We start from the raw sequence: 27,215 nt of genomic DNA, 5'->3' as shown, positions 1-27,215 counted from the left end.
GTCAACTGGTTTCCCTGCTCTAGGAAAGATGTGAAACTTGAAAGGGTTCAGAAAAGATTTACAAGAATGTTGCCAGGGTTGGAGGGTTTGAGCAAAGGGAAAGGCTGAACAGGCTGGGGCTGTTTTCCCTGGAGTGTCGGAGTCTGAGGGGTGACCTAGTAGAGGTGTATAAAATCATAAGGGGCATGGATAGGATATATAGACAAGGTATTTTCCCTGGGGTGGGGGAGTCCAGAACTAGAGAGCATAGGTTTAGGGTGAGAGGGGAAAGAGTTAAAAGAGACTAGAACCCTTTTCACACAGAGGCTGCTTGAGGAAGTGGTGGAAACTGGTACAAATACTACATTTAAAAAGCATCTGGAAGAGTATATGAATATGAAGGGTTTAAAGGGGTATGGGTCAAGTGCTAGCAAAATGGGACTAGATTAATTTAGGATATCTGGTCAGCATGGCCGAGTTGGACTGAAGGGTTTGTTTCCATGCTGTATATCTCTATGACGCTAATAGTCATAAGTACTATCTTCTATCACTTGCTAAAGAGCAAATGCTTGTCATTTTAACGTTAAAAATCACACAATACCAGGTTATAGTCCAACAGGTTTATTTGGAAGCACGTGCTTTCGAAATGCTGCTCCTTCATCAAGTGGTTGTGGAGTATAAGATCAAAAGACACAGAATTTATAGCCAAGTTACAGTCTGATGTAACTGAAATTATATATTGAAAAAGACCAGGTCTAAGGCATGTGATGCAGTGGCTGCTTTTTCAATTGTGTTCCATTTAATCGCAGTCGAAGGTGTCAGCTTGCCCTAACATCTCACCAGGATGCAGTTAGTGGCTGAATGGATGATGGTCGCTTGCCAATCACGAAGCAGATCCACTGCCGAAGTCTGTCCAGACGGCATCGGGGCACGGAGCAGTTCGGCTGGGCGGCGAGCCCGAGACCCCTGACAACATTGAGCAGCATCAGCCGGGCTATGCTGCTGGAGTAAACACAAAACAAACTCAGAAACCAAAACACGAACGATTCAATGTTCAAACCAGAAGTGATTCGCACCGCACGTTTTAACAGAACTGTTGCTGGGATTACCTCGATTTTACAAGTCATGCCGTATTTTTTAAAAACTATCCTGATCCTCTTCTGCCTGACGATAGCTGCTGAAAGCAGGAAACACAGGAAGAGAAGATGGGCATCTCAGGTAGAACCACGCAAACAGGGCAGGTAAGGAAGGAGGTTTGCACGGAAAGCAATGTCATTCAGAGAAAATAATAGTCCAATAACAATTGTTTAAGTGACTGGGGAAAGTCCATTATTTTGTAATTACAAATGTATAAGCGGAATTAATTCTTCGCTGATAGGTGAGTGGAAAATGAAAGCCCGGAACCCTGCTTTTCACTTTACAAAGAACAGTCAAATACTAACGTTAAAGCGACCGGAAGATTAGTTATAACATAGTGCATACCACAACAATCTCATCTGCTGATATGTACAGGGCTGGAAGAGGCCAAATGGCGACTTAATTTTCTAGAGTTTGAAGTAAAAATGTCCTTCGGAGGAAAATTGCTCGAAGTGTAACTTTTAAAAACATTTTTTTGTGGTATATGTTGTAGGTAAATGCTGTTTTCTGGATCAACATGACAGGGATCTTTATAATATGTTTCCTCTTTTTTTCACGGGAATAATGCAACATAAAGAGTTGTATGTATTCAGTTAAATGTACTTCAGTTATTGGCGAATATACACTTTGAAAGTCGTGGCCAACTGGCACCTGTCACTAGCAAGAAGAAGCCAGAGGCACAGTTCTGCCTTTGTTAGGTAGCCCTGAATTTGAATATTACTGCCAGGCTTCAATACACTTTTGAATTTTTGCACAGATCCCAAATATATCTACTTCTGATAATTTCAAATCAATTTGTGTTATCGTTTTAAATAATTTAGTAAATTGAAATAGCCAATGCTGAAAAAAAAAATGTTAACCAACATTGAACTACGAATATAGTATGCTGCTGTCATTGGTAGAATGAAGATAAATTGGATAGAATGATATTGGTCCATATCTACCACAAAGAGCTGTGCTATTTTGATCAAGTATCTCTTTAAATATTTATTTCTCTGACAGGAATTCATGACCTTCCAATATCATTCTAGTAAAATATTTCAAACAATTCCATTACAAAAACAGCATTATTGAAGTGGGACATAAAAAGATGCAGTGTCCACACTACTCATCCACTGCTTGTAATTCTGGAATTCCTAAATCATGCCAGTTCATTAGAAATTTCTGTTAGCATCTTTGAAAGTAACACTTGGATTGAATTCTCAATTAATATTGATTTTTTTCACTTAATGTGAGAATTTCAGTTCCTTTTCTATCAGTTTCATTTGCACTGATGCAGATGCATGTAATTAGTCTTTTTCTGAGCATACAGAAATATATTTTCCAGCTGGAAACATCGAAAAATATCTTGTACTTTATTCTCTATAAACATATTATCCAAAGTCTGAATTAGCTTCTATATTATTTGACTATATGTCAAATCATTATCTTGAATATTGTGAATTCTTATTACATAATCCTCACTCATAACCACTCTTTGGAATTTCCTAATGGCTGCAGCTTTGCATTCTGTCAATTTTACCAATCTTTTCAAAACTACAAGCGAGTGCCAGGATTATGGTTGCTGAAACACACATTTCTACATAAGTAGCACAGTTTGAAACACAGTAAGGTTTTTGTGAAAAGACTCACAATTATTTAACAAAATACAAGAAAAGGCTTGCATTTACATGTTTACAGGATATCCCAAATGGTCCCAGCAACAAATTACTTGAAAAGAGTGGTCACTATTGTCATGTATGTTAATCCGGTTGTCAAATCTGTCCACAGTAATGTTTTAGCAATAGCAATTTTCAATGATCAATCACCATTGTTTCAAAGGTATGGTTTGAGGGATAAACTTTCACCAGAATACTTCTATACACTGCTTTTCAAATAGTATGGGACTTTTACAGCTGCCTGGACAAAACCACTGTTTAAGATCTAATAAAAAATATGACACTTTTAACAACACAGCACCTACTTATTACCGCTCTGATGTGTCACTCTAGATTATGTGCTTAAGTCCTGCAACGGACTTGAACCTATAGATTTTCTGTCATTTTTCAGCAACAGAACCAGGATGACATTTAGGAAATTTAAAGAATTGAATTCTGTCCATCAACTCTTGATACATATGGATCTGAAAGGAAGGAGAAAAACCTACTCATAAAATAACCCTAAGTCTCCCACTCACCTTCTGTAACTACACATTGTGAATATAAGGCAGAGTTTGTTCTCCCAACATTGTTGCAGTGGAATAAAAACAGAAAGTGCTGAAGAAACTTAGCAGCTATGGCGGTGTCTGTGGAGGGAGAAATCCATTTCAGATCTCCAGTATCTACCATACTTACTTCTGTACTTGAGTACACATGACATTAAAATCTAAATCTAATCTCAAATCTAAATCAATTATGGTTCTGTAGTGGGATTCTTTCAACTCCCACTTTAATGGTCATGACTCAGATTGCTTCTGGCAAACACAAAATGATGATCATTACTTTGAAAATAATGAGTTCCATAGTTAATTAAGGAAAGAGATTACCTTTTTAAGTGAATTAAACTAATAATTTTAAGTTGTTGGGTTTCACGTACAATGTGACCTAGATATTCAGTGAGATTATGTGAACTTGATGCCAGGAAAGATCCCAGTAAATAACTGAGAAAGATCCATTCAATATTGGACCTCAATTACAATGATAAAAGATTGGAAAGCTGCAGACAGCTTTAGGCCGTTCTAAATCTCTGCAGTTTGGTGTCACAGCCGTGATTCAGTGCTGTCTAATGGGTTCCCAGTTGGAATCGGAAAGTGTTGAGTGTTTACTGTCACTTACAAAATTCTATGGGCACTCAGTCAGTTCAGTATTCTAACAGGAATTGCCCCGGAATCATAGGCAGCAGCACTTATCAATTGATGCTTCCTTACTGAGATCATTAAAGATTAATATTGCAATCTTAACTGCACATAGTTCATATTATTACGGGTGACCAAGGATACCTTGAAGAAATAATATATCATGGTGTAATGTTGTGCGTTTTTCCAGCAACACATTTTTCAGCTAATGTTTACTTAAGCTTTGTGTACTATTGTACTGGTGGAATTTGAAAACATGAGGAGGAATAATCATATTCAAAGAGTAACTCTCCCTTAGAATATGAAATGGTGCATAGTATCTCAAAGCAATATACCTAAATTATGGTTGAGATGTTCCAATTGACAAAAGTTTTTTTTATTAAAAGTTGAACTGTTAAGGATTATTTTTCAGCAGCTATCATGCTGAACAATGATTGACAGAATAATGTTTTAATCTAATTTGGGGAATGGTAGCATATGGTAATGTCATCGGACTGGTAATCTAAAACCCCAGATCAAAGTTCTGATGACATTGGTTAGAACTTCACTGTGGCAGAAGGTGAAATTTGAATTCCCTAAAAAAAGGTCCTGAATAGAGAGCTGGTCTATGGTGATTGTGTAATCATTATTGATTTTCATTAAAAACCCACCTGGTTCACAAATGTCCTTTAAAGCAGGAAATCTGCCATTCTTATCTGGTCTGGCCCACATCTGACTCCAAACCCAAGGCAATGTGGTTTAATCTTAATTACCCTTTCTGCAAATGGGCAGGGGCAGTAAATGTTGGCCAAGCCAGTGATGTGCACACCAGTGAATATTTTTTTAAATTGTCATTTCTTAATCTTATGGAAATCATAGAATGGAAGGCTGCCATTCAGTCCAAGATATCCACACCGACTCTCTGCATGAGCTATTCTGCTGGGCTCACTCTTCTTGTCTTCACGCATAATAAAAGCATAGACATTTGGTTAAGAGGTTATAAATATTAATCCTATTGACATTAATAATAATTAATGGTCATTACCTTCAAAAAGCTTTGCCAGTAATTGTCATATCTGTTGTTTAAAAATAAAGGGAACAGGTGGTGATACTGAAGCATTAAGGCATTACAATGATTCAACAGATCAAAGGTTCGTGGCCAGTAATTCACTTGTTACTAAATCACACATCACAGCCCTGTATCTAGTGTTTCTTTATATGAATAGGGAAAGTCAGTAGAAGAGCCATCATCAGGTGGCTTCTTATAGCTCTCTTTTGGAGTCACAAGGGTGAAGGTGAGTTGTCTGTTTTATCACCCATGAATGATATATGGCATAGGATAAGAGAAAATAACTTGTGCTGACTGTAAATGAACTGATCTGCTATGAATCACATTGTGATGTTATTCATGATATATTTCTAAGGCCAGTGGAAATGATCAGATATTTCTCTCCCCTACTCCCTCACTGCAGCCCTATATTAAGGAGAATTCCAGATACAACCAAAACTCGAACAACAAACTCTGAACATCTTCTCAGAGTGGGTGATCATGATTTCACAATGAGACCTGCATTCGGTGGTAGGAACTTGTTTTTATACATTTCATTGAGAATTAAACTTCTCATGCATATTTTTTTGACAGTGTTGCTCAGTTTTCTAGTTCCTTGATTCAAAACAAGTATCTTAATTCTAATAAGCAACCCATGTGACTGATAGTGCACTTCTCCCTAGATATTAGAAGTGCTAAAAACTGTAAGGGTACATTTTGAATGGTTGATGAAGAATGGCTGTACTGCAGAATCAGATTATATTCTTAAACAGATTATGAAGGAGGAAACTATTTAGTATATATTACCATTATTTAATAAAATCCATACTGATGGAAGACCTCTTCTGGGAGTGAAGGCAGCTGTTGAGCAGTCCAGCCAATATTTTGATGAGTATATTGAAATGACGTTTCAATATCAGAAACACAGCCTTCAATCATTTTTTTTTGTCATTAACACATTGCCACCTCCAAAGTCCAACAATGCTAATGTATCCCTGGCATCCAGTGTTGCTAAGGCAGGGAGCAGGTTTTAAAATATTGTCCAGTTCAGGTGATCATAAAGTATTTTGTTCTCAGCCTGTCCCATTGACCACACTGTGTTGCCAACTGTAAATGCTGCTGCAACTCTCTCCCATTCTCCCATCCATTTTCTCACCCATTATCGCATCCATTTTCTCAACCGTTCTCCCGTCCGTTTTCTCACCCATTCTCCCACCCTATTCAAGAGAGGTCAATATAGGTTCCCAGTTAGTACTGGGAATCTGTGACGGTCTACTAAAATGTGTCTAGACTGCATGTTGAGAGATGGGGGAGTGAAAGCTACACTGCTAGCCAGTGAGAGGCATACTTTATGTTGCTTGGGGTAGAGTTTGGGTGGTGAGGATAGACTACGTTGTGATTTGTCACATTTATTTTGCTAACCATTTTGGATTTGAATTATAGTTACTCATCTTTTACATGATCTACTGCAATGCTAACCTGATAGACCTGGTCCAAGGAGCTTGATCAGTCCCAGTTTATGTTTTGTAATGTTGCCCACTATTGAGTCGATATTGGCCTCACAAATATAACATGACTCTTTAAATAAAGATCCTTATTGCACAATGTTTGCTTGGTTACCTCCCTAGTGCCAAAGTCAAGGATATCACTGAGCAACTGCAGAGAACCCTGAGGCAGAAGTAGGGATGTAATCTTGTAGTCAGAACTTAGAAAGCTAGGTAGGAAATTAGAAAGCAGGACCTCAAAAGAGGTAATTTCTGAATAATTATCAGTGCCATGGGAGGATAAAGCAGACAAACACATGGTTGGAAATATGGCACAGGAAGGAGGACTTTAGCTTGAGACATTGAGACTGGATGTGGGGAAGCTTGGAATGGTATAGGTCAAATGGTTTGCACCTATGTAGACCTAGGATTTACCAGTGTGGTCTGCTAGTGTGATTGGAAAGTTTTAAACTTACTTGGCAAAGGTTTGAGAATCAGGAGATAATATCAGAAAAGGATACCAAAATTCACAGAATACTGAGAGGGATACATGGCAATAGAAAAGGGAATATTGCAATAATTGGGGTCAGAGAGTACAATGGGATCTTGTTCAGATGGACCAATGGGCTGAGGAGTGGAATATGGAGCTTAAATGAGATAAATGTTGCATTTTGGAAAGGCAAATCAGTTTGGAAATTATACAGTTAATTGTAGGACTCTGAGGAGTGTTGCCAAACAAAGAGACCTTGGCGTGCAGGTTCATAGTTCCTTGAAAGTGGAGTTGCAGGTAGGCAGGTGGTGAAGGTGATGTTTGGCACACTTGTCTTCATTGGTCATTGCATTGAGTAAAGTTGGGAGGTCCACTTTTAGAATTTCTGGTCTGCCTGTTTTAGGAAAGGTATTGTTAAACTTGAAAGGGTTCAGAAAGGATTTACAAGGATGTTGCTGGGATTGGAGGATTTGAACTGTAGTGACAGGCTGAATAGGTGGAGCCTTTTTTCCCTATACCTTCAGAGGCCGAGGGGTGACCTTATAAAAGTTTATAAAACCACGAGGGTCATGGGTAGGGTGAATAGCTGAGTCTTTTCCGAGAGTAGAAGTGTCCAAAACTAGAGGGCTTGGCTTTAAGGTGGGAGGATAAAGACTCAAAAAGGACCTGAGGGCAACTTTGTCTCACAGATTGGTGCATGGATAGAATAAGCTTTCATAGAAGCCCTATAGTGTGGAACAAGCTTTTTAGCCCAGCAAGTCCACACCAGCTCTCCAACTAGCATCCCATCCACACTCATCCCCAGACACTATCCATGTAACCATGCATTCCCATGGCTAATCCACTTAACCTATACATCCCTGCGCAATTTAGCATGACCAATCCACTTTGCCACTCCCACACCTTTGGATTGTGGGAGGAAACTGGAGCACCTGAAGGAAACCTATGCAGACACGAGGAGAATGTACAAACTCCAAACAGCCAGTTGTCCAAGGCTGGAAGTGCCAGGGTCTCTGACACTGTGAGGCAGCAGTACTAACCATTGAGCCACTGTGTTGTCCAAAGCTGCCAGAGGAAGTAGTGGAGGCTGGTACAATTACAACATTTAAAAGGCATCTGGATGGGTATATGAATAGCAAAGGGTTAGAGGGATCTGAGCCAAATGCTGGCAAATGGAAGTAGATTAATTTAGGATATCTGGTCGGCATGGCCAAGTTGAACCAAAGGGTCTGTTTGCATGTTGTATAACTCTATGATGCTATGAGTAAAGGAAAAATTCCAAATCAGGGTGAAGTACATGATAATTAATGCACAGCCTGTAGTAAATAAGATTACGCAGTATCAGACACAGATTGCTACTTGGAAATAGGCTGTTGCGGTAACAGAGATTTGGCTTAAAGGAAAACAGCACCAAGTGTGAAATATTTCTGGATATAATATGCCCAAGAAATGGAGAAAAGGTAGAAATGAATACAGAAATATTGAAATGCTGGAGAAATATGATGTTCCAGAGGGGTCAAGGATAGAAGCTGTTTAGCCAGAGATAAGGAACAAGAAAGTTCAATTTTTTGTTTGGTGTAGTTTTTAAGCCATTAAGTAGTGCAAAATATGTGCAAGAGAATTACAGAGAAATGTAATAAATTATAAAGTAAATGTAATGGAGAAAATATGTTAATTGTCTGAATATAGACTTGGATAGTCATCTTGTAAAGAGTAGAGAGGAAGTGTGGGCCCAGCTGAGGTATTAAATTAATGCTTTAAGGTATCAGAACTGGATAAAATGTATCTAAAGGTGATGAGGTAAATGAATGGAAATTGCAGAGCCCCTGGCCATAATCTTTCAGCCTTCTTTAGACTTAGTGATGCTGCCAGGGGACTGGAGAATTGCAACAAAAATAAGTGTCAGGCAAGCCCAGCAACTACAGGCCAGTAGTAGGAAAATTTCAAGAAACAATAATTCAGACAATATTAATCATCACATCAACAAATGAATGTAAATTATAGAAAGTCAACGTGGATTTCTTAAGGGAAAATCATGTTTAACTAACTTGCTGGATGTTTTTTGATGAGCAAACAGAAAGGGTTGATAAGGACAACATTGTTGATATGATATACATGAATATTTTATATAGTGTTACACAGCCAACCTGTGAACAATGTCATAGTTCATAGGAAGAAAAGAGAAAGTAACAAAATGGATACAACATTGGTTGAGTGACAAACAGCAACTAGCAATGGTTAATGGATATTTTTATTTGTTTCTGTCCTTTGATGTTTATTTCAGAAATTTGTACGTGGGATGTGGGCATCACTGGCAGGCAGAATTCATTGCCCATTCCTAATTGAAATAACTCCACAGAGGCTGGTATCCTGTCATCGAATCACGCTTTATTTACACGTGGGGAGTCCTTGACACTGATCCGGCTTCCTCAGAGCCAAGCTCTCAGAGTGAACAGGATGTCTGTCACTCTTATTTATATCTGTCAGCCAGGGCGCTCTGATCGGACCAGATTAACAGCCCCAATCAGGGAACTCATATTATATGAGGACTACCTGGCTAACCTGATTACAATCGCTACATTCCTCCACCTGTCAGTCTGAGGACAGAGGCTTGTTTTTTGTAGCTTCCCCCATTTTAGCACCAGGACAAATCTTCCAACTCTGCTTCTGATAGGGGCAGAATTGTCGTTGGAATGTGCCTATTTTGTGTATTTTGAAATATCCTAGAAAATGGCTATGTATTATTCACCCATTTAATGTAATTTGCCAGTTTAATCTGCTTTCATGCCTTAATAATTGCCCTTCCTTAAGTTTAAATATATTTTTATTTGTAAAATTCAATCATATTGTGATTGCTACTACCTCGGGGTGTCTTCATTATGAGGTCATTAATTCATTGCACAATGCCAGCTCTATTATAGCCTCGTCTTTGGTTGGCTTCAGAACATGTTGTTTTCAGAGGTGATTCCAAAAACATTTTATGGACATTTCATCTAGTTTACCTTTGCCCATCTGATTATTTATAAATTATTTTTTTTATGAACAGTTTATTTATAAATTAAAGCTCTCCATGATTATTGCTGCATCCTTTTTGACAAGTTCCTATTATCTCTTATGCTCTATTCTACCATGTTGTTATTGTTAGTGGGCCTGTCCTCTCCCACAAACTGCTTCTACGTCCTACTTTACTAAACTAAGGTCATTCCTCTGCATTTTGCTAATACCATTTTAATTAACAGAGCCATCCCTCTACCTTTCCTTAGCTTCCTGTCCTTCCTAAGTGTCACTTATCCTTCGATATTCAGGTTCCAATTTATGTCATTCCTACAACCATGTTTCTGTAATTGCTATCTGATCATAGTAATTAATTTCTATTTGTACTATCAGGTAATCTGTTTTGATTTGATTGCTACTTGCATTCAGATACTGCATTTTTAGCACTTCTTTATTTTTGTAAGCTTCAGCTTTATCTGTTGATTTATAATGATATTTGTACTCTCTCTCCCTTCCTGTCACAGTCTATTTATCATTTCCTATGTAAATATATTTCTCTCTTCCCATGCCTATATTCTTTGATTTACCTTATATTATCAAATTTGATTGCTTACTATTTTGTACTTAAACTATTTAGTTTAAGCTCCCCTCTACTTTGCTACTTATCTGGCATGCTAGTCCCAGTGCTGTTCAGGCATAAATTATCCCACAGTACAGCATCCACTTTCCCCAGTACTGGTATCATTGCCCCAAGAACTGCAACCCATTTCTCCCATTCCAGTGTTTGAGCCATGCATTCATCCCTCCAATTATATTTGCACATCATTCAGGCAATATCCAGAGATATTACCTTAGGGATTTTGCTGCTTAATTTGGTGCCTAGCTCTTGTACTAACTATACAGAATCTATTTCTTTGCCCTGCCTATGCTGTTGGTACTTACTAGGAACACATTGACTGGATCCTCATTCTCCCACTCATCACCATCCCACAGCAAATTGCCCAAACCCTGGCACTAGACTGGCATCACGGAGTTGTGCATTCTCACTGTTCACCCCAGAGACAGTGTCAATCCTCCTCACTAAACTGTGTCCTATTACCTCGACATTCTCCATACTTGTATGGCTTCCTATACCACAGTGCCATAGTCAGTTAGTTCATCCACCCCGCAACCCACACTCTCATCCAAATAAGTTAAAGGAATTTCTAGTCTATTGGACATTTGCAAAGGATATTGATGGACAGGGTGATTGGGCAAAACTCTAGCTGATGGATTTCAGTCTCAGCAAGTATGAAGTTATCCATTTTAACCAAAGAGGGTTAGATCAGGCTACTTTCTGGATGTTAAGATGTGATATATAGAGGATGTCCAAAGAGATTTGGGATTCTGGTGTGCAGATCTTTAAAATGCCACAAGCAGGTGCAGAAAATAATCAAGAAGGCTAATGGACAGGAGCAAAAGTATGCAGAAGTTATGCTGCAGTCATACAAAGCCCTGGTTAGATACCATATGGAGTACCGTGAACAGGTCTAGTCATCACACCTTATCAAGGATATATAGGCTGTGAAAGGGATGCAATGTAGATTTACATGTTGTCTCGATTTCAGGAGTTAGGTTATGAGGAGACGTTATATTAATCCGACCTGTTTTCTCAAGAATTTAGAAGATTAAGGAGTGATCCAAGGAAATCTTCAAGATATTAACAGGAAAAGACATAGAAGATAAAGTTAAACTATTTCCATTGGTTGGAGATTCTAGAACTTGGAGGCATAGTGTGAGAATTAGGGCCAGACCAATTGGGAGAGATGTTAGGAAGCAATTTGACAGAAAAAGGGTGATATAGGTTTAGAACTCTCTTCGATAAACGGCAGTTAATGCTGGATCAGTTGTTAATTTTAAATCTGTGATCTGTAAAATTTTGTTACGTAAGGATATTAACAGATATGGGCCAATGGCAAGGATGCAGAGCTAGGCCACAAATTAGCCAAGAACTCATTGAATGGCAGGAGCTGAATGGTCTATTTCTCTTCCTATAAAGTCTGAGGCTCCTGCACTCCTGCCCTCTGGGCCCTCTTAACTGCCTCACTCACAACCATACCCTCCATGCTCTGGTCAGTGATCAAATCAGAAGATCTCATCCTCACTTGTGTGACCACTTTGAGGAATAAATTGTGCAAGTTATTCTTCTCATTCCTGATGTGCCGCAATGTTTGTAGTCCATTCTCTAGCTCACAACCTCTGAACTGAAGCCACACAAACTGCAACCACTCTCTGTAAACATGGTTTCCCTGAATCACACTGGTGTCCAGGAGCTCCCATGCTCTGCAGACACAATACACAAGAACCGAGCACTTGAATGCGTCAGTTAACCTGCCTCCTACACATTTCCAGGCATTGCATTCCATCTCCTAACTATTCTCAGAACCCTCTTCTTTTGTACATCATTTCAAATTTACACAGTCTCATTCTTGTTCCTTTTATGAGCTGGAACAGCTCCTCCCAATTTACTTTGTTCACCTTTGAGGTGGACCTCTATCATATCTCCCCTCAGTTGACTTCTCTCCAATCTATCCTCATAACTGATGTTTCTCATATCTGGAACTATTCTTGTAAATCGCTTCTGCACTGTCTCCAATTCATTTACATCTTTCTTATAACGTAGAGCACACAACTGCACAAAGTATTCCAGGTGATGTTATAAAAATGTCTTATACAAGTTCAACATCAACCACTTGACCTTATACTCTATGTCCTTATTAATAAAGCCAAAAACACTGTATGCTTTACTAACTGCCCTCTCCATCTGTCTTGCCATCTTCAATGAGCTGGACACATATACATGTAGGTTCCTCTGCTCCTGCATCCGCTTTAGATTTGTACCCCCGATTTTATATTGTCTTCCAATGTTCTTCCAACCAAAGTACATGACCTTACACTTCCCTGCACTGAACCTATCTTCACACTCCACCAATTTGTCAATGCCCTTTTGGAGTTCTACACTGCCATCCTCATGGTTTGCAACTCTTCCAAGCACTGTGTCATTTGCAAATTTTGAAATTGTCTCCTTTTACCTCCAAGATCCAAATCATTAACGCATATCAAGAAAAGCAAAGGTCCCAATACCAACCCTTGGTAAACTCCACAACAAGCCTTCTTCCAGTTCAAAAAATACCCCTTGACCATTACTGTTTCCTATCACTCAGTGAATTTTATATCTACATTGCTACTGACCCTTTTATACCATGATCTGTAACTTTCTTCACATGTCTGTTGTTGTGGCATCATTTAAAATAGCTTCTGGAAATACATCTCTATGACCCTATGAAGGTATCACTGGCAGGGCTTGTATTTATTATCTATTCTGGTTGCCCTTGAGAAAGTGGTAGTAAGCTGCTTTCATGAACCATTGCAGTCTATGTGCTATAGGTAGACCCATAATGACACGAGGAAGAGTATTATAAGATCTTGACCCAGCAACACTGAAGGAGCAGCAATATATTTCCAAATAAAGATGCTGAATGGCTTGGAGGGGAACTTGCAGCTGATTGTTCTGATGTATCTGCTGCCCTTGTTCTAAAGCACATCACGTTGTTACCCTCATAAAGCCTTTCTGTTAACCTCTTCAAAAAAGTTCAGCAAGTTAGTGAAACACAATTCCCCCTTTAGAAATTTATGCTGATTCTTTCTAATCAGTCCACTTTTTACCATATGTCTACTAGCTCTATCCTGAATAATTGTTTCTAGAAGCTTCTGTGCAACTGGCTTTAAACTGACTCGTTTGTAATTGCTGGGGTTATCTTTGCAACCTTTCTTTCACAAGGCCATAATGGTGTAATTCTGCTCCCCGTACCCAGGTCCAGGTAAGACTGAAAGAATACAGTCTGTGCCCCTGCAATTTCTATCTCAATGTCCTTCAAAATCCTTGGAAGTCCCTTGTTAGCTTTATGTATGAACAATCTATTCAAGACTTCTCCCGTCTTCATATTGAACCCTCTAATGACAGAGCTTCCTCCTCTGTCACCATGGTCTGGGGGGCATCCTCTTCTTTTATTAAGACCGATGCAAAGTACTCATTTAACACCTCTGACATGCCCTGTGCGTCTGCGTATAAATCCCCTTTTGGATCTCCAATTGACCCTACTCCTCCTTTAAACATTCGATTAGACTAGATTAGATTACTTAGTGTGGAAACAGGCCCTTCTGCCCAACAAGTCCACACCGACCTGCTGAAGCGCAAACCACCCATACCCCTACATTTACCCCTTTACCTAACACTACGGGCAATTTAGCATGGCCAATTCACCTGACCTGCACATCTTTGGACTGTGGGAGGAAACTGGAGCACCCAGAGGAAACCCACACAGACACAGGGAGAATGTACAAACTCCCCACAGTCAGTTGCCTGAGTCGGGAATTGAACCCGGGTCTCTGGCGCTGTGAGGTAGCAGTGCTAACCATTGTGCCACTGTGCTGCCCACTGTGCTACCGAGCCGCCCATAAATTCTTTTATGATTTATATGCTTCCAGAAGATTTTGGGATTCCACATTGTTAGCTGCTAAATATTTTATCATAATTCCTCCTTGGTTCTTCTAATGCTCTTTCACCTCCCTCCTAAACATTAAATATTCCTCTTGGCTCTCAGTTGTAATTTCTGCATTAAGTCTCCCGTAAGGAGGTCTCCCAGGGTTCAAGGGCAATGTTGACTAGGCTACAGCTAAACAATAAAAAGGGGACAGTTATACTTCTTGGTGTAGTCTCTAGACCACCAACTAGTGAAAAAGATTAGATGAACAAATCTATTAGTTTACGTTGTGCTAGTAATCTCTCTAGAAGCCTCCAAATCACAGTGGTGTGAAAGAAGGATGCCAGGTAATCCTGAGCTGCTTAGCAAAATCTCAATAGCTGAATTTTCCAAGACGCAAGCAATTATATTCATTGGCACTCTCATATTTACCTGGAAATAATTGTTTTAATGGTTGCTGCTTGCATTTATTTTATTTATTCACAGGATGTGGACACAGCTCACTAGGGTAGCATATTTGACCCCATAAAAGATAGCTCTGAGCTGCCGTCTTGAACTACACAGTCCTTGGGTTGTGTGTACACCCATCTAAGAAAGTTCCAGAATTTGTCTCAGCAGCTGGGAAAGAAGTACAATATTGGTCCAAGTCGGGATGCTGTGGGACTTGGAAGTGAACTTCCAGTTAGCATTGTTCCCATAGATCTACTGTCCTTATTGATGGTAAAGGATGTGTTTTTGGAAGATGCTATTGGAGTAAGTCTTGTAGGTTATTGCTGTGGATTTTGTATATGGTATGCAATTTTGCCACTGTGAGTCAGTGGTGAAGGGAGTGAATGTTGAAGGTGGTGATTGACATGCCAATCAAGCAGGTTGCTTTGACTTGGATGACGGTATGCCTTTTTTAAGTGCTGCTGGAGCAATATCCATTCAGGCAAGAGACCAATATTTTGTCCCACCACTGACTTGGACAGGTTTTAGATAGGAGATGAGTTTCTCCCTGTAGCCTCCAACCTGCTGTTGTAGTCACAGTATGTGACTGATCCAGTTCAATTTCTGATCAATTGTGAGGCTGTTAATGGTGATGGATTCAGCAATGGTACTGCCGTTAAACATCATGGGGAGAAGCTTCTCTCCAGTTCATACTATTCAAAGAGGGAAGAATGGGAACTTTGAGGCCCAGAATCTGTAGTAAATTGAAGATCAGCAACCTGAAAGGTGCCAATCATTAAAGATGCAATGCCCTTACTCTTTCCAATCTCAGGGCCTATATTTGGACACAACAGAAGTGTTGTGTCATTGATATCTCCACTTCACAAAGCAGGTACCCATGGGATTGATTGCAAAGTGACATCCCAGTGCATTGTAAACTTTCTGATCACAATTTGTCTATACTTGTAAACTTTTCAAAATAGAGTGTCAGGCATATCCTGAAAAATATGGCCTATTATCGGTTTATACAGAATGGGGAATCCAAGATGGAGGACAGGAAAGATTGTGGCTGTAACAGCTGATCCTTTGTTGAGGTATTTTAGGTGTTAGAGCTGATTTCCTTGAATTCCAGGAGCAGTAATTACTGTTTTCTAAGCTTTTGCGTTGTTTTGGAAATTTAGTGAAAAAATTATCAAAACAACGGCACTTTAAAAAGGAGGAAAGGAGACAAAGACAGTGACCAGATGGGATATGATTCAAATAGAGAAAGAAACCTACACTGCTGCCTGACCCAGCAGTGAATCTGCAAAACTGCTGCCTTTGCTGTCGCATTTCAAGTATCTCTGGACATAGGAGTTGGTTCTAAGAAAAATAAACAAAAAGCGAAATTTATAGCTGACCTGGAGAAGCCTGTGTGGAGGGGAGTTGGGGTGGGTTGTGCAGGAAGTGGGTGGTGGAGATCACAACAGGGGAACAGTTAAGTGGCTAATTTTAAAGCCTAACCTTACTTGCTTTTGTAAATCTACAGTAGTGAGGACAGGGAGTTCTTTCTTGTTTATATGTTTTTATTGAGATCTGTCTCTTGATTAAACCTAAGTAATTTAAAAACACAGGTACCAAGCTAGCCTGGAGCAGGGATTTTAGAGCAGTAAGATTGTGCTATTTTCGGGGTCTATTGATTGTTAAGGTGCAAAGCTGGGCAAAAGTGAGGATTGCAGATGCTGGTAACCAGAGTTCAGATCAGAGTGGTGCTGGAAAAGCACAGCAAGTCAGGCAGCATCCGAGGAGCAAGAAAATTAACGGTTTGGGCAAAAGCCCTTCATCAGCCCTTAAGGTGCAAAGACGGCCTGTATTAGAGTGATCTACTCTTCTTGTTGGATGTGGGAAATTAGGGAGAGTTTCCATGTTACTGATGCAGGAAGTCTGTTTAGTTGCGAATCCTATTGGTTTTCATGGATCATTTGGAGCAGCTGTTACAGGCAATGAGAAATTTACAGGAACCCAGGGTGTGATGGATGGCAGTTGCAGGAAAGGAGATAAACTGAAGTTACGGGTGATGTCCAGGAAAGGTAGGAGAGGAAGGCAGGTAGCATAGGAATCTCCTGTGGCTCTCCCCATCTCAAACAAGTATGCTGTTTTGGAAAATGTAGTATGAACAGTCAGGTTTCTGGTACTGAGACTGGCTCTAATGTAATGAAGGGTACACCAGGTTCCAAGCGATCGTTTGTGATTGGGGACTCTGTAGTCAGAGGCACAGATAGACAATTCTGCTGCCGACAGTGAGACATCAGAATGGTATGTTGCCTCCCTGGTGCCAGGATCAAGGATATCTCAGAGAGTCCAGAATATTCTCAAAGGTGAGAGGGACTTGCGGGAGGCTGTTGTACACTTTGGTTTTAACAACATAGGAAGAGAAAAGAACGAGATTCTGAGGAGAGAATGTAGGAAGTTAGGCAGGAATTTAAACAGGAGATCCTTGAGGGTAGTCATAACTAGACTAGTCTTGGTGCCATAAACTACTGAGGGTAGGAATAGGAGGATAGAGCAGATAAATGTGTGGCTGAGATGCTGATGTAGAGGAGAAGGGTTCACATTTTTGGATCATTGGAATCTCTTCTGGGATAGAAGTGACCTGTATAAGAAAGATAGATTGCATCTGAATTGGAAGGGGACTAATCTACTCGTGGGGAGACTTGCTAGAGCTGCTTGGGAGGATTTAAAGTAGTAAAGGAGGGTGGGGAGGTGGGACACAGGGACATAGTGAGGACTGGTACAGTTGGGAAAAGGAGTCAGTCAAACAGTCAGGGCAGGCAGGAACAAGTGAAGTAGGACTGATAAATTAAAGTGAATTTATTTCAATGCTAAAGACCTAACAGGCAAGGCAGATGAACTCAGGGCATGATTGGGAACATGGGACTGGGATATCAACAATTACAGAGAAATAGTTCAGAGATGAACAGGACTGGCAGCTTAACATTTCAGGGTATAGATGCTATGGGAAGGATAGAAAAAGGGGCAAGAGAGTCGGAGGAGCAGTGTTTTTGATTAGGGGCAACATTATGGCTGTACTTAGGGAGGATATTTCTGGGAATATGTCCAGGGAAATTATTTGAGTGGAACTGACAAATAGGAAAGGGATGATCACCTCTTTGGAATTGTACTAAAGAACTTTCAAAAGCAGATTGGGGGGTGGCAAATATTCACAAGAGACAGCAGGAAAATAGAAAGCTTTCAAAAATGAGATAACGAGAGTCTAGAGACTGAATGTTCCTGTTAAGTGAAGGGCAAGGCTGGATGACTAGAGAACTTGAGGTTTTGATTAAGAATCAGAAGAAAGCATAGGTCAGGTATAGACAAGATAGATCAAATGAATCCTTAGAAAAGTATAAAGGCATTAGGAGTATACTTAAGAGGGAAATCAGGATGGCAAAAAAGGGACATAAGATAACTTTGGCAAATAGAGTTGAGAGAATCCAAAGGATTTCTATAAATGCATTAAGGACAGAAGGGTAATTAGGGAGAGAATAGCACCCCTTAGAGATCAGCAAAGCCGCCTAGGTTTGTAACTGCAGGCGATGGGGGAGATATAAACGAGTATTTTGCATCAGTGTTTACTGTGGAGACGAATGTGGAAGATATAGAATATGGGGAAATAAATAATAATGTTTTGAAAAATGTCCATATTGCAGAGGAAGAGGTGCTGAACATGCTAAAATCTGTAAAGGTGGATAAATCCCCAGGACCTGATCAGGTGTACCCTAGAACTCTGTGGGAAGTTAGGGAAATGATCGTTGGGCCCCTTGCAGAGATATTTGTATCATCGAAAGCCACACGTGAGATGTTGGAAGACTGGAGATTGGCTAACGTGGTGTCACTGTTTAAGAAAGGTGGTAAGGAAAAACCTGGGAAGTATAAAGCCTGACATTGTTGGTGGGTAAGTTGTTGGAAAGAATCTTGAGGGGCAGGATTTGCATATTTTTGGAATGGCAAGGATTGGCAAGTGATTCCTGAAGAAGGGCTCATGCCCGAAACGTCGATTCTCCTGCTCTTTGGATGCTGCCTGACCTGCTGCACTTTTCCAGCAACACATTTTCAGCTCTGATCTCCAGCATCTGCAGTCCTCATTTTCTCCTAGCTAGGGATAGTCAACATAACTTTGTGGGTGGGAAATTGTGTGTCACTAACTTGATTGAGATTTTTAAAGAAGCAACAAAGAGTATTGATGAGGGCTAAGTAATAGATATGATGATTATGGACTTCAATAAGGTGTTTGACAAGGTTCCTCATGGTAGACACTTAGCAAGGTTAGATCACATGGCATATATGGAGAACTAACCACTTGGATACAGAACTGGCTCAAAGGTAGAAGACAGAGAGTGGTGGAGGCCTGTGACCATCTGTGTGCCACAAGGATCAGTACAAGGTCCGCTGCTTTGTGTCATTTATATAAATGATTTAGATGTGAACATAGGAGGTATCATTAATAAGTTTGTAGATGACAGCAAAATTGGAGATATAGGGACAGCGAAGAAGGTTATCTCAGATTACAATAGGATCTTGATCACATGGGCCAATGGACAGCCGAGTGACAAATGGAGTTTAATTTAGAGAAATGTGAGGTGCTCCATTTTGGAAAGGCAAATCAAGGCTGGACTTACACACTGAATGATAAGGTCTTGGGGAATTATGCCAAACAAAAAGACCTTAGAGTGTAGGTTCATAGTTCCCTGAAAGTGGAGTCGCAGATAGGATAGTGAAGAAGGCGTTTGGTATGCTTGCCTTTATTGGGCAGTGCATTAAATGTAGGAATTGAGAGGTTATATTGTGGCTGTATAAGACTTTGGTTAGGCCACAATTGGAATACTGTGTGCAATTCTAGTCTCCCTGTTATAGGAAGGATTTATAAGAATGTTGCCAGGGTTGGAGGGTTTGAGCTATAAGGAGAGGTTGAATAAACAGGGCCTTCTTTCCTGTATCATCGGAAGCTTAGGGGTTACCTTAGAGAAGCTTTTAAAATCACTGTGTTAGCTGTAAAATCAAAAGCCCTGTGATTCTTTTTCAGGGGTCACTGTTCAGTGGACTGCAAAATTAAGAAGTGAGAAATTTGAAATGTATTTTGTTACAGGAAATTATAACAGACAACATTGGTAGTCATATTTGTGGCTTTTGTTTTGTTAAATCTATCTCTTTTGTGTTAACATGTGCTATGATGTTGGCACTCTTGATAACAGTGCTCAAATATTCTTCTGCAGGATAGAAACAGTAATTCATTACATCAAGTTTAGATTGGTTTCTTTGGAGATTAATGTAACTTTAAAGCTCTTCACATTTCTCACAGTGTGCAGCCACATGCATTTAGAATTAAAACTGCAAATCGCTTTTTTGGATTTTGCATTGCAAACCCATTGGCTGTGGTATTTGACTAACCATCTGGAAGCTCAGTTGAATGTACAAGTGAGGATTAACTAGCTCAGGCTTCTGAGGGCCATGAGATTAAAAGAAGCAGCAATTTACGCATGTGTGTCTGCACAACAGCTGTCTACCTATCTATCTTGGGAAATACGGTATTTGCTCACGTATAATATGTTGTTTGCAATAAAGTGTCCCCCAGGCAGTGATTCCACTGTGGAAAATGAAAATTGTTTAAATTCTGAAAAGAAAATACATATCTAGAGTAAAATGTATACCAATGCTTATTTAATTTTAGAATTATGTAATTTCATAGATCATATAGGTGGCTTAAAGTTAATGAAATGCAGCATTAACCCAAAGCATTTGTAAAATGCTTTTTGCAGGAATTATGTCATATCACATGGTCTGATTTGTGCACTTGAAGAGGATGTGATCAATTCCTTAATACTGTTGGGTTAAAAGCTCATTGGTCAAAGTTCTGAAGGAAACCTGTCAGCCACTTTGTCATTAATGTATCATGAGTAAATGAAGAGGGAGATTGTTGGAAGAGGAAATATGTTCTCCCCACATTTTAATGTTAAAAACATTTTCATTCCATTACGTTACTAAGTATGTGTTCCCTTGGATTAGTTTATCAATCATTTTCATGTTACCTATATGGACCAATGATCTTAATTACACTTCAGTTGCCTTAACAGTGTAATTCCATGATTCCAATTCACAAAAGCATTCTCACGCAGGATGAGGAAGGAGGACAGATCGCCTCAAAATCACCTCGAGTGTTTCACTGTCAGTGAAATATTTGATGATGATAAGACTTGTGGGAATGGGGGAATTGGTTCACGTTAAATTATGTGAGTGGGCTTTACCCTGAGTAAAGCAGCTGTGGGACACTACTTGTCAGTGCCCTCCCTGTTCTTCCTTCTCTTCATGTTTCTCCTCCTCCCATTGCATTTCTTGCTATCCAGGTCATGGTGAGTTCTGGTCCCTCATGATGTTGAGGTATTCAACAAACAGGAGAAATGCTGCTGTAGTAATAATATCACTGAACTAGTAATCCAGCTGCCCAGGCTAATATTGTGTGAACATAGGTTCAAATCCTACATCGCCTAATGGAACTTGAATTCAATTAATAAATCTGGATTTTAAAGCTAAACTCAGTAAAGCTGACTATGAATGTATTATTGGTTATTGAGAAATCTGATATCCTTACCTTCTCAGACCTACATATGACCCCGGATCCATAGAATATCTTACAAATTGACAGACCACTCCTTCTACGTATGTATGAACAAGGAGCAAGAGGCCATTCAGTCCCTCCTGCCTGCTGTGCCACTCTGTAAGATCATGGCTGGTCTGATTGTAACTTCAAATCGGCATTCCTACCTACTCCTGATAACCTTTCACCCTATGTTTAACAAGTTTATATTCACTTCTGCCTGAAAAATATTCAGAAACTCTGCATTTTGAGGAAAGGAATTCCAAAGACTTTTGAACCTTTTTGTAAAAACAATTTGTTTTATCTCTGTTTTAAATGGATGACTCCCCATTTTTAAACAGTGACCCCAAGTTCTAGATTCTTCTTTTAGACAAAACATCTCCACTTGCACTTTGTCAAGACCCCTCATGATCTGATATGTTTCAACTAAGTTACCTCCTGCTCTTCTAAACCCCAGTGGATGTAAGCCTAGACTGTCTCATAAGACAACCTGCCTATCCCAGGTATTACTCTGATAAACAATTTGAAAATAGCTTCCAACACGTTTACATCCTTCCTTAAATAACCTGACCAATATTGTACTCAGTACTCCAAATATGGTCTCATCAATACCTAGTGTTATTGAAGCGTAACTTCTCTACTTCTGTATTCAATTCCCCCCACCCAATAAACGATAACATGCTATTAGCTTTCCTAATTACTTACTACATATTAGCCTTTTGTAATTCATGCACTAGGACACTTTCTGCATCTCAGAGCTCTGCAACCTCCCACGATTTAGATAGTTTGCTTCTTTGTCATTCCTCCTGTCAAATTGATAATATCACGTTGTCCCACATTACACTTCATTTCCCAGATATTTACCTTGTCTGTATCTTCTTGTAGCCTCCATATGTTCTCTTCAAAATTTACTTTCCTACCTATCCTCGTGGCATCAGAAAGAAACGGCAACGTTCAGCTGTTTCATCCTAGTGATGTAAGTTGTAAACAGTTATGGTTGCAACATTAACCCCTGTGGCACAGCACTTGTTACATCTTGCTAACCAGAAAAAAATAATGTTTCAAACATTTCAGCCAAACCAACATGCTGCCCCTCGCACCGTGAATTTTATTTTTTGTAATAACCTTTCACAGAGTCATAGAGTCATAGAGATGTACAGCTCGGAAACAGACCCTTCCCTCCAACTTGGGTGACACTTTATCAAATGCCTTCTGGAAACCTAAGTACAATTCATCCAAAAGTACCTTTATCCTCAGCATGTTACTTCCCTAAAGTAAAGAACTCCAGTAGATTTGAGGAACACAATGTCCCTTTCATAAAACCATGTTGACTCAACCTGAATACCCTCCGTTTATTTAAATGTCCTATTACAACTTCTTGATTAATAGTCTCTAACATTTTTTCTTTGACAGATGTTGAGCTGCCCTGTAGTTTCCTACTTTCTGTCTCCCTTCTTTTGAATATTAAACCATCCCTGAATCTAGGGAATGTTAGTGATCACAACAAATGGTCTCTCTCAGACTGTGCAGCCACTGGGAGGTTCCATACATGCTCATCAGGATAGATTGGCTGTCACTTACAGAACCTGCTGCTCTGCCTGGACCTTGGAGATCCGTGTATACTACCTTGCAGGAACAGAAACAGTTCAACAACATTTCTCAGCTTCTGGTTCTGTACTCTGCTTTCTTCAGTCTTTTGCAGCTTGCCTGTATTGCACAGTGGATTCATCAACTGTTATCCCTGCTTGCACTTATTTATATTCTTTTATATATTTTTAAAAGGATCTGTTCATCCAGATATTCTAGTCCTCTAATTTCAAACTTTTTGTTTCCTTAGATACTATGAAGGTCAGTTTCCTTTGTAAAATTATCTGTTCTGTTTCCCCTCCTCTTTTTTTCTCTTTTCGGTGCAAGTTCGGTGAAACAGTTAAGGCCTGCTGTAAAAAGTAGAAATCAAGTCGAAAGACACAGATTCCCTCACAGTAGACAAAAACATAGAGATAGGAGGAGGCCTGTCAGTTCTTTGTCGTTCAATGATATTGTGGTTGATATGTAGTCGAGCTCCATCCACCTATTTTGGCTCCATAACGTTTAACATTGGTTAGCCAAATCTGTTAATCTTCAATTTCAGGCAGTTAATCAAATAAGCATTGGATTTACTTTGAGGAAAAGGATTCTGCATTTGAATCACTCTTCTTATGAAGAATTTCACTTCTGAAATGATATGTATATCCGCTGGTTCTAGACTTACCCTGGAGATGTTGTCCTCTATCAAATCCTTACATTCTCAAGCAAAAGCATCCCTTAGCACTCTATATTTTATGCTTTGTTAATGAAATTCCTCCTATACCCCTTGGTTATATTCTGACAAATCTAACCTGGTCTCTTCCCAAGACCCAGTATAGACATTTTTAATCAACCCCTTCAAACATCTAATGGAACACCTCTGGAGCAACCAGAACTTGAATCCAGACCTTCTGGGCTGGAGGTGGGACATTACCACTGTTCTGCAAGACCCATCAAACACAAAGTATATCCTTTCTAAAGTGCAGCGGCCTAGCTCTGTACACAGCTGAAAATGTGTTGCTGGAAAAGCACAGCAGGTCAGGCAGCATCCAAGGAACAGGAAATTCGACGTTTCGGGCATAAGCCCTTCATCAGGAATGAGGAAAGTGTGTCCAGCAGGCTAAGATAAAAGGTAGGGAGGAGGGACTTGGGGGAGGGGTGATGGAGATGTGATAGGTGGAAGGAGGTCATGGTGAGGGTGATAGGCCAGAGTGGGGTGGGGGCGGAGAGGTCAGGAAGAAGATTGCAGGTTAGGAAGGCGGTGTTGAGTTCGAGGGATTCGATTGAGACAAGGTGGGGGGAGGGGAAATGAGGAAACTGGAGAAATCTGAGTTCATCCCTTGTGGTTGGAGGGTTCCCAGGTGGAAGATGAGGCGCTCTTCTTCCAACCGTCGTCTTGTTATGGTCTTGCATTGGAGGAGTCCAAGGACCTGCATGTCCTTGGTGGAGTGGGAGGGGGAGTTAAAGTGTTGAGCCACGGGGTGGTTGGGTTGGTTGGTCTGGGTGTCCCAAGGGTGTTCTCTGAAATGTTCTGCAAGGAGGCGGCCTGTCTCCCCAATATAAAGGAGGCCACATCGGGTGCAGCGGATGCAATAGATGATGTGTGTGGAGGTGCAGGTGAATTTGTGGCGGATATGGAAGGATCCCTTAGGGCCTTGGAGAGAAGTAAGGGAGGAGGTGTGGGCGCAAGTTTTGCATTTCTTGTGGTTGCAGGGGAAGGTGCCGGGAGTGGAGGTTGGGTTGGTGGGGGGTGTGGACCTGACGAGGGAGTCACGGAGGGAGTGGTCTTTTCGGAACGCTGATAGGGGAGGGGAGGGAAATATATCCCTGGTGTTGGGGTCTGTTTGGAGGTGGCGGAAATGACGGCGGATGATACAATGTATATGGAGGTTGGAGGGTGGTAGGTGAGAACCAGTGGGGTACTGTCCTGGTGCCGGTTGGATGGGCGGGGCTCAAGGGAGGAGGAGTGGGAAGTGGAAGAGATGCGGTGGAGGCCATCGTCGATCACGTCTGGGGGGAATCTGCAGTCCTTGAAGAAGGAGGCCATCTGGGCTGTACGGTATTGGAACTGGTCCTCCTGGGAGCAGATGCGGTGGAGACGAAGGATTTGGGAATATGGGATGGCGTTTTTACAGGGGACAGGGTGGGAGGAGGTGTAGTCTAGGTAGCTGTGGGAGTCAGTCGGTTTATAGTAGATGTCTGTGTTGATTCGGTCGCCCGAGATAGAAATGGAAAGGTCTAGGAAGGGGCAGGAGGAGTCTGAGACGGTCCAGGTGAATTTGAGGTCAGGGTGGAAGGTGTTGGTAAAGTGGATGAACTGTTCAACCTCCTCGTGGGAGCACAAGGCAGCGCAGATACAGTCATCAATGTAGCGGAGGAAAAGATGGGGGGTGGTGCCAGTGTAGTTGCGGAAGATGGACTGTTCCACATATCCTACGAAGAGACAGACGTAGCTGGGGCCCATGCGGGTGTCCACGGCAACTCCTTTAGTTTGGAGGAAGTGGGAGGATTGGAAAGAGAAGTTGTTCAGGGTGAGGACCAGTTCAGTCAATCGAAGGAGGGTGTCAGTGGAAGGGTACTGGTTGGTATGGCGGGAAAGGAAGAAGTGGAGGGCTTTGAGTCCTTCGTGATGGGGGATGGAGGTGTATAGGGACTGGATGTCCATCGTGAAGATAAGGCTTTGGGGACCGGGAAAGCGAAAATCATGGAGGAGATGGAGGGCGTGGGTGATGTCCCAAATGTAGGTGAGGAGTTCTTTGACTAAGGGGGACAGGACCGTGTCGAGGTATGTGGAGATGAGTTCAGTGGGGCAGGAGCAGGCTGAGACAATGGGTCGGCCGGGGCAGTCAGGTTTGTGGATTTTGGGCAGGAGGTAGAAACGGGCAGTGCGGGGTTGTGGGACTATGAGGTTGGAGGCGGTGGATAGGAGATCCCCTGAGGTGATGAGGTTATGGATGGTCTGGGAGATGATGGTTTGGTGGTGGGAGGTGGAGTCATGGTCAAGGGGGCAGTAGGAGGAGGTGTCTGTGAGCTGGCGTGCAGTAGGAGGAGGTGTACACCTAGCTCTGTACACAGTAATGTGTGGTAACTAGTGTTTTTTTATAGCCATAGTAATTATAAAGTCAAATATTCCATTGTGAAATACTAGAAAATGCAACTTCTTGGGAGTCAGAATTGTTTTCTTAGGTGGATAACAGACTATAAAACCTCCAAACCGTTAACCAGCAGTTATAGAGTTATAGAGTCACAAAGGTGTACAGCATGGAAACAGGCCCTTCGGTCCAACTTGTCCATGCCGACCAGATATCCCAACCCAATCTGGTCCCAACTGCCAGGACCAGGCCCATATCCCTCCAAACCCTTCCTATTCATATACCCATCCAGATGCCTTTTAAATGTTGCAATTGTACCAGCCTCCACCACTTCCTCTGGCAGCTCATTCCATACACATACCACCCTCTGCATGAAAAAGTTGCCCCTTAGGTCTCTTTTATATCTTTTCCCTCTCACCCTAAACCTATGCCCTCTATTTCTGGACTCCCCCACTCCAGGGAAAACACTTCATCTTTTTATCCTATCCATGCCCCTCGTGATTTTATAAACCTCTATAAGGTCACCCCTCAGCCTCCGACACTCCAGGGAAAAAAAAACCCCAGCCTGTTCAGTCTCTCTCTCGAGCTCAAATCCTCCAACCCTGGCAACATCCTTGTTAATCTTTCCTGAACCCTTTCAGGTTTCACAACATCTTTCTGATAGGAAGGAGACCAGAATTGCACGCAATATTCCAAAAGTGGCCTAACCAATGTCCTGTACAGCCGCAACATGACCTCCCAACTCCTGTACTCATTTTTCTGAGCAATAAAGGAAAGCATACCAAACGCCGCCTTCACTATCCTATCTACCTACAACTCCACTTTCAAGGAGCCATGAACCTGCACTCCAAGGTCACTTTGTTTAGCAACACTCGCGAGGACCTTATCATTAACTGTATACGTCCTGCTAAGATTTGCTTTCCCAAGATGTAGCACCTCACATTTATCTAAATTAAACTCCATCTGCCACTTCTCAGCCCATTGGCCCATGTGATCAAGATCCTGTTGTAATCTGAGGTAACCTTCTTCG

General features: G+C 41.0%; 1 protein-coding gene across 1 annotated transcript in view; it reads left to right on the top strand.

Annotated features, from left to right (window-relative positions):
- Nucleotides 1-1,095: 1,095 nt before the first annotated feature.
- The window catches only part of LOC132837247 (gamma-aminobutyric acid receptor subunit rho-2-like), a 65,650-nt gene continuing 39,530 nt past the window's right edge, over nucleotides 1,096-27,215 (top strand). Inside the window, exons 1-2 of the mRNA XM_060856954.1 lie at nucleotides 1,096-1,220; nucleotides 5,401-5,507. Coding sequence (XP_060712937.1) covers nucleotides 1,105-1,220; nucleotides 5,401-5,507 — 223 coding nt within the window. The 5' untranslated portion in view covers nucleotides 1,096-1,104. The remainder of the gene's footprint in view (nucleotides 1,221-5,400; nucleotides 5,508-27,215) is intronic.

This window comes from Hemiscyllium ocellatum, chromosome 3 (assembly GCF_020745735.1).
Source record: "Hemiscyllium ocellatum isolate sHemOce1 chromosome 3, sHemOce1.pat.X.cur, whole genome shotgun sequence".
NCBI classification, from domain to species: domain Eukaryota; kingdom Metazoa; phylum Chordata; class Chondrichthyes; order Orectolobiformes; family Hemiscylliidae; genus Hemiscyllium; species Hemiscyllium ocellatum.
This window is presented reverse-complemented; position numbering and strand designations above follow the sequence as displayed.